At 44.1% G+C, this 12,500-nt stretch overlaps 1 protein-coding gene across 1 annotated transcript in view; it reads right to left on the minus strand.

The window, feature by feature from the left end:
• The window catches only part of kif5ab (kinesin family member 5A, b), an 83,409-nt gene that overhangs the window by 55,273 nt on the left and 15,636 nt on the right, over positions 1–12,500 (minus strand). Inside the window, exons 2-4 of the mRNA XM_063216329.1 lie at positions 6,855–6,942; positions 1,854–1,927; positions 1–63 (exon numbers count right to left, since the gene is read on the minus strand). The exon at positions 1–63 is cut by the window's left edge and continues 42 nt beyond it. Of these exons, the coding sequence (XP_063072399.1) occupies positions 1–63; positions 1,854–1,927; positions 6,855–6,942 (225 nt within the window). The remainder of the gene's footprint in view (positions 64–1,853; positions 1,928–6,854; positions 6,943–12,500) is intronic.

The raw sequence follows: 12,500 nt of genomic DNA on the forward strand, positions 1-12,500 counted from the left end.
GTTGAAGATGTCCTCAGCGATCCTCGGAATGATGCCCATGTTTTGGGGGTCATGCAGTTTACCCTGTTGGGTGGATCGAAGAAGTACAATATTGTGAGAAGGAGAACCTTTCCCCTTCTCAGTATCTCGCTGCTTTTAAAAACTCATTGCTTATGTGCATCATGAACTTCAATGTGACTGTGCTGCTTGCACTGTGCAGCTCTAATGGAGCGCAAGGGACCGTGAACATGCACATGTTTCATGCACATTGCAACAAGGTAGAACACTGAGTGAACTTTGAAATCCACAGTTGTTTCCATCGTTCCGGGTCAACATTGCCACACGGAAGCGCGCGCCGTTGTGGCAACTCCAACTCATGACTTTGGGCAAGGGGAAATGTGGGGATTGAAGTGTGTGTAAATGTCTGATTTGTTGTACTGTCTGTAGGCCTAATGTTGGTGAATAGTGACTGAAATGTGTACAAGGGCAATTGTGTTTTGAATGTTATTTTCTTTTGACTGTTGGAATTTAAACTGGCTGATTTTTGTTTTGTGATGGTCTAGTGTAATGGTTTGGACCAATCATGTGTATCCTGTGTTGCCATTGGTTAATTGCTTTGTAATGGGTAGATTGAGGCCCAGCCCACTGATGTGAGTGGGCACAAAAAGAGTCAGCTGTGTGACTAACGAGGTCGTTGACTGCAGTGTCTGCTGCTGTTGAGAGAAAGCACATGTGAGTGAAATTTAGGCTGCTGTGCTACTGTGAAGTTTTGATTTTGGATCTTATGTTGCCAGTGATTTGTCTTCAGTTTTGGTTAAGTTGATTTTGCCCTCGTGCACATTTCTTTTGATTATATGTAAAATAAAAAGGCGCCTATATTTTTGATGAAAAACACTCAACGTTGTGAAGCCGTGTCTATCTTCCTCTGGCACTTCATCCACAAAGAACAAGAAGTGGCTACCAGCTACTTCACAAATATGAATTCACATGTCATAGCATGTTGGACAATACAAAAAAAACAACAACAGAAGAGCAGAATGGACCCTTTTCACTTGACGCCAGACTGCTTCCAAGCATGTTAAGTTTCATCTCGCATGTTTGTGAGTGGCATTGACAGACAGTTACAGTACATATATGCCACGTTTTTATGCAGAAACATAAAAATGGGGGTCTCAAAACCAGAGTTGTATCAAGTAGAAGAAGAAGTGCTCTTGCATGTGTAATTGCACCACTGGTGGTATGATATGACATGGTTTCAACTTAGTGTAATATTTCCACTGGTGGTATGATACATGGTTTCAACTTAGTGTAAAATTTCCACTGGTGGTGTGATACATGGTTTCAACTTAGTGTAATATTTCACTACTAGTGTTGTAGTTACATTAGTAAGAGTACTTCAACTTTTACTCCATACAACTCTGCTCTAAACGGCAGTCTCAAACCAGCAACCGTTTATCATGCTTCGATTCAAAACAGAACTTTTCTGACGTCACGGTGAAAAGGGCTAATTGAGGAAGAGTTTATGGGTGACACTTCAGAATAACTACCCGAAAAAGCGTTATGAACACTTTATTAACATTTAATAATAATTAACATTTAACAAAGCATATCCAAATGTTTGTAAATGAGTTAGAACCAAACTACGACTGCACAGTGGAGTGGGAATCAACTTCTACTGTGTGAGTTTTATGTGGTTTCATGCCTTCTGGTCTTTGTGTCTGCTATGTTAGCATAGTATTTCTTGCCCATTTATACATATTTGTAAACATTTTGTTGATAATTAGTTCATTATTTATAAAGTGCTTATAAAGGTCTTTATAGGTAGTTATTCTAACGTAATAGCAGTTTATGTTGTCATGGTTACTTCTCATTACCTCCATGGTGTGGGTCTTTCCAGAGGAGGTCTGGCCATAAGCGAAGATGGTGCCATTGTAGCCACTGAGCACATCTACAGAACAAAAAAAAGAAAGAAAATCAGACAGATGAGAAGGAGAAGAGATGCTTGAAGGCAAAGTCTTCGATAGGAAACGGATCACCGACTTTAACCTTCAAATATTACAGTCTGACAGGTTTCGAGTCAGACAGGCACAGCGTACCGCCCCACATACTAAAACCTGTACTGTACAGCTTGATTCCTCCGACATTGACTAAGTGCACTACCACACGCGGTGCTTCAAAGACGGGGAGAAAAAACTTTTAGTCTGGGACCAGCTGTAATCCATAAATTGACTGAATATTGGCCAGCAGAGGACAACTTACTCGAATACAGCTGAGTCACTTCAGTGCAGGCCTATTGCAGTGTTTTCCGCTACAAAGAGTGTGTATAACACTCGTGCTTGGTTGTGTTTATACATCATCGTGAAGCCCTGTAGCTTTCTAGCCCTGTGTCTTGCTATTCCCCAATTGACCCCATTTCACAAGGACAAATTTAATCCAGTCTTCTTCCTCAAGCTGCAAAGCGAAATGGGGGCTCTGTGCCGCCGGAGTGTGTGTGTGTGTGTGTGTGTGTGTGTGTGTGTGTGTGTGTGTGTGTGTCTGTGTGTGTGTGAGTGTGTGTGTGTGTGTGTGTGTGTGTGTGTGTGTGTGTGTGTGTGTGTGTGTGTGTGTGTGTGTGTGTGTGTGTGTGTGTGTGTGTGTGTGTGTGTGTGTGTGTGTGTGTGTGTGTGTATTGCTTCTGTGTGTATGTGTATGTGTATTTCTTCTGTGTGTGCGTGTGTGTGTGTGTGTGTGTGTGTGTGTGTGTGTGTGTGTGTGTGTGTGTGTGTGTGTGTGTGTGTGTGTGTGTGTGTGTGTGTGTGTGAGTGTGCGTGTGTGTGTGTATGTGTATGTGTATTGCTTCTGTGTGTGTGCGTGTGCGTGTGTGCATGCATTCCGTGTTGGCTGTGGGACAGTCAGGGGCATGTGGGTTGACACGGGGGAGCAGTGCAGTGCAGTGCAGTGTTGTGTTGTGCAGTGCAGTGCAGTGCAGTGTTGTGCAGTGCAGTGCAGTGCAGTGTTGTGCAGTGCAGTGCAGTGCATCCGTAGCCAAATGAGCCTGTCAGCCTCCTGGCCGGCAGCAAGCCCCAGCCCAGCCCAGCCCAACCAGGCAAGCAGAGAGCCAGAGAGAGAGAGAGAGAGCCACACAGGAAATGAGGAATGAGCGATAAGGGAGCCTGCAATCAGAGCGGGACGGATGGACGGATGGAGGCCCGGGCCTTGCTACGCACTCACCCACCACCCACCCAGCACCCCATCACCCCACCCATCCATCCATCCATGGCTTTATCTGTACCCCACAGCAGGCAGTCAGGGAGGGATGCATCATGGGTCTTCTTCTAGACTCTTTACTCCTCTGACACTCCAACCTCAACTCTTTATCTATGACTCTGCCCAAATCCTACCGACCGCCATCACTACACGGCCTGATTTTTTTAAAACAAGTTTTAAAAAAAGCTTTATCACTCTCTCTTTTTCTGTCCGTCTTGGCATTACAGCAGAACTCTGTCTGGCTCTGTCTCTCTCCTCTTTCTTTCTGTTGTCTGGTCATGTCTCCTAATATCTCTCTTTCCTCCACGTCTTGTTATCTTTCGTTCTCTCTCTCTCTCTCTCTCTCTCTCTCTCTGTCTGCTGCGGTAATCTCCTCTGCTAGTCGGCCGAGTGATTAAGGATGACTCAATTAACACACACTGCCCTCCCTGCCTGCCTACAGTACAGCATGCACAGCAACAAGAACAGCAATGATGCTCAAGACACTGAAGAAAATGTAGTAAAGGACAGTCGCCAGCCATCATTTTGTACAGGGCCTTTATGATGTGAGTTCCCAGACATTTTTGATTCAATGCATTCAATGCATAGCCTGGCTCTCGCGCAGACCCTTAGTGCTTCGTGCAACTTCGTTACACTTCGTGAGCTCGCACGATGAATATCCATCTGCGTGAGAAGCAGGTTATTCAATGCATGCCTTCTGTCTGAAACAACTAGTCGCATGTACTGTATATAACTTTGCTTCAAAGCGAAAAAGGCAAACACATGAAAGCCATTCACCAACTAGGACAATCGAATGGGGAAAATGATACAATGGGACAGTGTGAAGGAAGCAGAAAATAAATTCCTACATACTCAATAAATAATATATTAGGACAGTGTGAAAGAATATAGTCAAGGAAAGGTGATAGCCATCGTTTTGTTATACATGAGAGCCATCCACCAAAGAGGACAGTCACAGGGGTAAATTGATTAATTAGAACGGAACAACAAAAGAACAAGGGAACTACAATATGTTCACTTGCTCAATATACAGTGGCATACCAAGAGGGGAACAAGACAATACAACGCTTGTATATTGCCCACCCCCCCATGCAAAAAAACAGGAGATGTTCAACTCAGTAAGACATAGCCCATGTTATGAAATAGCTGCGACCAGAATGGCAATGACCAAGTCGTAATAAATTACTAAAGGCCCTGTACACTGTCATATGCCTCTTTTCCACTGCCGGTTTTCTGGTAGGCCTACAGCTCGACACAGCGCGACTCGGCTGCCACTTTTTGCTTTTCAATTGGACACGACACTGCTCAATTGAAGAGCAAAAAGTGGCGGCAGAGACGGGCTGTGTCGAGCTGTAGGTCTACCAGAAAACCGGCAGTGGAAAAGAGGCTATAGTGGTGTAGTACTATGGTCAGTGGTCGAGTTGTAAAATCAAAGCAGGGGGGATGGTCAGACATTCATTCTGATTATTGGGGATTCGAGGGTTTCTCCCCCGAGAAATTTCTGAAAATGAAGTTCTTAAAAGTGCAATTTTAACGCAACATGTGAAGAAGGGAGGCCTGTTTTAGAGGGGGATGATTTTTCACCATTTTCATTGAGGGGGATGATTTTAGACCATTTTCATTGTTGGGGGGATGGCATCCCCCCTCATCCCCCTACAACTCGAGCCTTGATTATGGTAGTTCAGTTTTTTAAGTAACGATTACAGCGTTCCACTGGTGGAATAGCATGTATTAAGTGAGAGCTATTGCACTGGACAAAAAAAGAAAAAGCACATAGAGTGGCCCTCGACAGAGAGATATTTCAAGGAGAACATCGAACCGAAACTAGCACGGGTGAATAATCCTTGATTTGGTGAATATATTAATGATGCTTGGGATTTTTTATCATAAATCTATGAGCGAGGCAGCACAGACGAGAGGAGGGGAAATAAATATAGATTGAGCGCATGGAAATCAGATGGAAATATAGATAAAGCGCGAGATGGGATGGAAATAAGATGGATTCGGCTCATCTGCCTTAATGACTCTCCAACTGTACCGTTTCTCTCCACTGTACCGTGCAGTGTTTTAACACCCCATGGCACTTTTCAAACAGCATCGCAAGTATCCCACTTTCAACCCCAGAGACCGTGCCGCCACTGACGCACTTTTTTTTTTTCTCCCTCCTTCACCACGTTAAATATTAAAATACTTTTTGCAGGGGCCCTGAGCCAAATGGCATAATAACAGCAGATTGTTTATTTCTGAATCTACTCTATCTTACTTCTGCGAATGGAGATGGAGGACCAGTGCTACTTATCAGGGGTGGATTTCTCAAAGTTGCTTACTACATTAGCTACTTTGTTGTTTTCAATGCATTTTCCCATTGGCAACTGCCCAAGTTCCTAACAGGCTAACAACTTCTCTTTTGAGAAATGCACCCCAGATGAATGGTATGTCTTGGAAAAATCCTAGCAGGTGTGCTCCAGGGGTTCATAATGAACATATGCATGCGAAAAATGAGCTTATCGCTCAATTGGTTGATCCAAGTCGTAGCTCTGTAAGATATATGTCTACTATCTGGGAACACTGGCATGAATGCCTTCACTAGCTTCCTTTTATTGTATGTGTATTTTTATTGTATTGTTGATGTGTGTATTGTAATGTGTCCAATGTGGGCCCTGAGCCTGTAATAAAAGTGTACATATTAACAGGATGCGTATACATATCTCTGGATATTACCCAGGAGAATATGAGACATGAGGACTAGGGCACACAAATCAGATGGGCCTGTAGCCCTAATGGTTGAGAAAACAATCAATCAAACACAGGGACCCTTGTGATTGGATGGGATATGTTTATGAAGTGGGTGGGTGGGTACTAGCCTGGCCGTCCCATCTGTAAGCTTCCTCTCAATTCTCACATCTTTACATGTTACATCTGTGATTGATCTACACAGGTTCCCAGCCAACCGAGTCTTTCAGTGAATGCGCGCCGGGGGATGAGGGAGGGGGGGGTCAATGATGATGAATTACACACAGTATGGGCAGATTACATGTCATGAACCAACACCAGCGATAAAATCAGACCCAGACAAATTCAAACCTAAACAGAGTTCAGCCCTGCCACCTGAAATCGGCTCCAGGCCCACTGTATGAAGTAAGGATGAGGGTATGGCGACACCAGGTTTGGTGGGCACATTGGAGGTGGGCACATTTCAAATTTCAACATAGTTCACCCTTCTCACGAGTAATAATTTTTTCAACGCCATGACCAAATTCTAGCGATTGGGGAAAATAAGGCACATATTTAGAATTTCAACCCTTCCCCAGTTCACCATTCCCACCACTAATCCCTTCTCCATTCGGCCGTTCCTGACACTCTGTACTAAGATCAGTATGGAATTTCTACAAAATCTTTGTGTATGCAACAATCTAAAAAAACAAAACAAAAGATGCCATAAAATTCAGATGTATCAATCCATGCGATTCATGGACATTCTCCTGGTACAACTGATCTCACAGGAATTTCAGGTCACATTCACTTCCTCAAGTTAATTCAGTCTCAGTACATCTGAATGCTTCCATGCAAAACTTTTCAGTGCATAATCAAGTTTTACACACGACACCCAAGGTCTTTCGTCTTCTTACCTTTCACAATCTGCTTGGCGGAGGAGTTGTAGACCTGCTCCTGGGTGGTGTTGGTGGGGAAGATGCGGTCGAAGACATACGACTTGCCCTGTGTGGGGAAACAAAGACAGAGAGCAAGCACAACAAACTGTCAGTGTGTTTCTTTCACAGATTCTCATAATATTAAAATGAGTAATGGCCTCCTCCAGGCAGCTGCTGACATACAGTACAGTACATTAAAATGTCTCTCTCCCTCTTCTATCTCTGTCTTAAAACTAGACTGTTTGACGTCTTGATTATTAGGCCTGTGTGTGTGTGTGTGTGTGTGTGTGTGTGTGTGTGTGTGTGTGTGTGTGTGTGTGTGTGTGTGTGTGCGTGTGTGTGTGCGTGTGCATGTGTGCGAGTGTGAGCATGTGCGAGTGTGTGCATGTCTGTTTGTGTGTGTGTGAAAGTGTGTGTCACAATAAATATTTGAGACATACTGTATTTTTATCGCACATTTCCAAAACAGTTCCAAAGGGAACACAGATCAGTGAAAAGGCATATTATAATGGACACAACAAAAGCCAAAACAGCATGAACGCTGAGAATATCACTGCACACCATTGACCCAAGACATTCAGTTCCAGCCCTCCAGCTGTGAGTGTCTATCGCTCTGTCTTTCTGCGTGTGTGTGTGTGTGTGTGTGTGTGTGTGTATGTCTGTGTACGTGTGTGTGTGTGTGTGTGTGTGTGTGTGTGTGTGTGTGTGTGTGTGTGTGTGTGTGTGTGTGTGTGTGTGTGTGTGTGTGTGTGTGTGTGTGTGTGTGTGTGTGTGCGCGCGTGCGTGCCAGCGTGCCTGCCTGCCTGCCGTCTATTTTGTGTTTATGGGTGTGCCTGTGTGATGATGTGGTCTTTATCAGTGTGAGTTCCTGGACTCTGTCAAGTGTGTGAGTGTGTGTGTGTGTGTGTGTGTGTGTGTGTGTGTGTGTGTGTGTGTGTGTGTGTGTGTGTGTGTGTGTGTGTGTGTGTGTGTGTGTGTGTGTGTCTGTGTGTGTGTGTGTGTGTGTGTGTGTGTGTGTGTGCATGCATGTCTTCATCTCTCTGATACACGAGTGTGGACATCGCATCGCATCACAGTCTCTCCGACACAAAGGCCATTACAGAGCTAAGAGGCCATTCAGAGACTCATAGAGAGAGAGAGCCCCCTTTAAAGTCACAGACAGGTGAAGCCAGGGCCACTGACAGCTTTGGCCAGGCCTGGGACAAAGTCATCTAAAAGGCCTCCCCATTTAATACATACAATGTAATGGGGACCCATCAGTTGTCCCTGGGCCCGGGACAACTGACCCCTTTGTCCCCACCTATCGGCTTCCCTGGGTGAAGCCATCAGAGAGATGCTCCAGAGCAGTGATTTTCAACCTATGGTCCGGGGCCCACTGGTGGCCCTGAAGGTATACCAAGTGGGCCTTGAAATAATATTTTAAAAATTATAATCACATTTTGGTGTGTGTTGCTGATGATTTATGTGAGTTTTATTCGTAAGAGGTGGGCCCCGAACATTTGTGACAATTTCGAGTGGGCCCCAAGTTGGGAAAGGTTGGGAACCCCTGCTCCAGAGGATCTCAAGGACAGCAGGGGGACATCAGGCTGACCAGGGCAGGAGATGGATGGATGGATGGATGGATGGATGGATGGATGGATGGATGGATAGATGGATGTATAGAGTAATGGATAGAGTAATGGATACATGGCTGGCAGTAGAAGGAGGTGAAGGAGGAGGAGAGTATGAAGTAGGAATAGGAGTGTAGGGGGAGGGGGAGGAAGAGACCAGAGTAGGCGGACCAGAGCAAGGGATGGATGGATGGATGGATGGATGGATGGATGCATGGACTAATGGATGGAGTACATGGCAGTAGAAGGAGGTGAAGGAGGAGGGGGAGGAAGAGACTAGAGTAGGCGGACCAGAGCAAGGGATGGATGGAGGGGGGGGTGTAGAGAGGTGAATGATGGATGGGCTGGATAAAGAGAGTTAAAAAAAGGACTGGAGGAGAAGGTGGAGAAGGAGGGAGAAGAGAAGAGGAGAGGGGAGAGAGGGAAGGAGAGAGGGCACAGAAGAGGGCAAGAGGTCTGACCATGGTGAAATGTGGATGATGAGACAGAAGGGGGGATGAAAGAAATAGAAGAGGAAGAATGGAGAGAGGAGGAGGAGGGGGAGGGAGAGGAGAAGGAGGGACAGAGAGAGAAGAAGGAGGGGGAAGGGGGAGTGAGAGTGAGGGCTAATGGCCATTCTGCTCTGGCCAGCTCTCCTGATTGAATCACGCAACAGCAGCAAGAGCAAAATGGAGGCAGGCTGAGCGATCTCAGTCTCTCAGCTCAGTCTCTCTCTCTCTCTCTCTCTCTCTCTCTCTCTCTCTCTCTCTCTCTCTCTCTCTCTCTCTCTCTCTCTCTCTCTCTCTCTCTCTAACTCTCTCTCTCTCTCTCCCTCTCTCTCTGAGGTTGACTGCCCCATCACTGTGGACTACAATGCTGTACAAAGGCAAAGTGCAGTAACTATATTTTGACAAAATTCATTTTACTGACAATGCTCTTCATAAAACCCCATCCTATGACAAAGCCAAATGTGTCCCATTTTGGAGAAACTGTATTGTTATGTCAAATTTGCTGGAACTAAAATATCCCACCCAACACCAAAACTTTGAAGGCCTTTTGAGGAGCCTGTTCGGCAACAAGAAGGTTGCAGGTTCAAATCCTGCTCTGCCTGACCCCAGCCACTGCCACCGGTGTGTGAATGTGAGTGTTAGTGGGTGATAGTGAGGCATACAGTGTAAAGCGCTTTCAGTGGAAATGCAGTCCATTTACGATGTTTCTCAGTTTCCATGTTGGCGTAGTTCTTACTGTACGTTGCCTGTGTAGGGGCAGTTAGGGCTGGGCAATATGACAATATACATCGCTATCGTGATATAAAAGTATATATCGTGACCTTTCTCCTATATCGTTTATATCGTGATAGTAATTTTATCAATTTTATACCATTGAATATCATTTACAAACCCCAACTCCGGTGAAGTTGGGACGTTTGGTAAACAGTGAATAAAATCAAAATGCTATCATTTTCAAAACATTCAATCTATTCATTAGATGGAGACTAGTGAAAAGACAACATATTAAGTGTTAAATCGAGAAAAAAATATTCTTTTGGGGGACATATGTACTCATTTCTAATTTGATAAATCCAACACGTCTCAAATAAGTTGGGACGGGGATCAGTGAAATTTAGTAAACATCCAAATAAGATAAAATAACAAAGAAGAACATTTCAAAATGAATTGTACTGACGGACAATATAGGTGTCCAGGTATAAGATCATCACAGAGAGGCTGAGTCACTCAGAATTAAAGATGCAAAGATGCAAAAATAATTACCATAGTTATTACATACATTTTTGAATTCCCTTTGATTTACCACGATTGAGTGTATATAAGACATATTTTTGTTACAAAAATCATTGTATAGGTTCATGACATCATGAAATATATATTGGCTGTAGTCTCATTCTAATTCCTGGAGTGCTAGAGCTATTGAAAATTGACCATATTAAGAATGCTTAATGCGTGCAAATGATACAGGGGTGTAACATTCTCCTAAGCACCTGAGCTCACTTGAAATAGACCCAGAAGACATGGGAAACTGTCCTTTGCTTACAGAAGTCAGCAGAAGTTGTAGAAGTCCATTCTTTTTGACAATAATAGAGCATTGCACATCCTGTGCTACAGTGAAAATGGACCATCCAACTTGTGTTAGTGCTAACTTCAAAAGTCAGCCTCCATGATGGCATGCGGGTGCAGTAGTGCATTGGTTAAGATGTTCTCACTCATCTGTAGAGTTAAATACAGTGCTGAATGGTATAAATGGGTTTTAAACAGCATGAAAAGCCACTCATGCATTATATTTTGAAGGGAGATCTTCGATTACTGCCACATAGTAAGGTCAAATTGCATTCTCTACTATGTTTTAACAGTTTGGCTCCATCATAAGGGTGATAAAATGGTGGGCTTTTGGTCAAGACCTGTCACACTGTAAGCACTACAGAAAGGAAAACATTGCAAAACATGACAAGGAATACACCCACCATTTAAGCTGGTGAAATCATGTCCAAGATAGGAATTAACACTTTTTTTTATATAAAATCATCTCATCGGTTAATGTATTTAACTGTTAAGTGTTGTCTTTTGTTTTGTTTTTAATCTTCCTCGACATTTGCTGCCATTTATTGTCCCCGTCCCAACTCTTTTGAGACGTGTTGGATTTATCAAATTTGAAATGATTACATATGTCCCCCAAAACAATATTTTTTCTCGGTTTTAACACTTAATATGTTGTCTTTTCACTATTTTCCATCTAATGAATAGATTGAATGTTATGAAAATGATAGCATTTTGATTTTATTCACTGTTTACCAAACGTCCCAACTTCACCGGAGTTGGGGTTTGTAATTACATTTCATGTTGTCACAATACATATTAAGTTCATGTAACTGTAAAAATAAGAATAAAAAGATCCATTTTAAAGAAAGGCTGTTTTGCGAAATCAAAAAATAAAGAACAAATAAAGAGAATAACTGAAAACGTATGTAATTGTGCTATATCGTGATATATATCGTTATCGTGATATAAATTAATCCATATCGTGATATAGGTTTTTTTCCATAATTGTGCAGCCCTGGTTTCCATGTTGGCGTAGTTCTTACTGCACGTTGCCTGTGTGTATAGGGCAGTACAGAGAGGCATGTTGTGGGTACCCCATCCCCAACCAACCACCCCACCCCACTGCTCACGCACAGCCCAGCAGGGACACAACAGCAGGCCTGCCTTAATTAGACACCGGCCCCCTCCATCTTCCCCATGCTCTCTCTCTCTCTCTCTCTCTCTCTCTCTCTCTCTCTCTCTCTCTCTCTCTCTCACTCACCCTCTCTCTATCTCTCTCTCACACACACACTCTCACTCTTTCTCTCTGTCTCTGCCTGTCTCACTGTCTCTTTCTCTCTCTCTCTCTGTCTATCTCTCTCTCTCTCTCTCTCTCGCTCTCTCCTTAGCCTCTAGCCTTCAAAAATCATACACTCTGAATAATGAATGCATAACACGAGCACTGTGACCGAGAATCTGTCCAGAGATGCACAAAATACAGCAAAGCGGAACCACTTGCAGACCTTAACAGAAACACACACGCACGCACGCACGCACGCACGCACGCACGCACGCACGCACTCACGCACACACACACACACACATATGCGCATGCATGCACACACGCAGGCACGCACACACGCACACACGCACGCACAAACACACACACACGCACGCACGCACGCACGCACGCACGCACGCACGCACGCACGCACGCACGCACGCACGCACTCACGCACACACACACACAACCAAGGTCAGGCAGAAATGCCAAAAACGGCTCTACGAATTCTGCCAAAAAAAGGCTGGACAGATACATGAATGAAAAAGAGGGATGAAAACGAGGGATTAAAAGAGAGGAAGAAACAAAAAAAAAGTAAAATCTTCTTTGTCTGCATTCCCCCAAAACACAATACTGGTGAAAAACAGGCACGTGTGTATAATCTCTTTCAAAGAGCAGTGGATGGTGGTGGTGGGAGGGAAATGCAGCGTGATGAGGACCT

The sequence above is a fragment of the Engraulis encrasicolus genome, chromosome 14 (assembly GCF_034702125.1).
Source record: "Engraulis encrasicolus isolate BLACKSEA-1 chromosome 14, IST_EnEncr_1.0, whole genome shotgun sequence".
Lineage (NCBI taxonomy): Eukaryota > Metazoa > Chordata > Actinopteri > Clupeiformes > Engraulidae > Engraulis > Engraulis encrasicolus.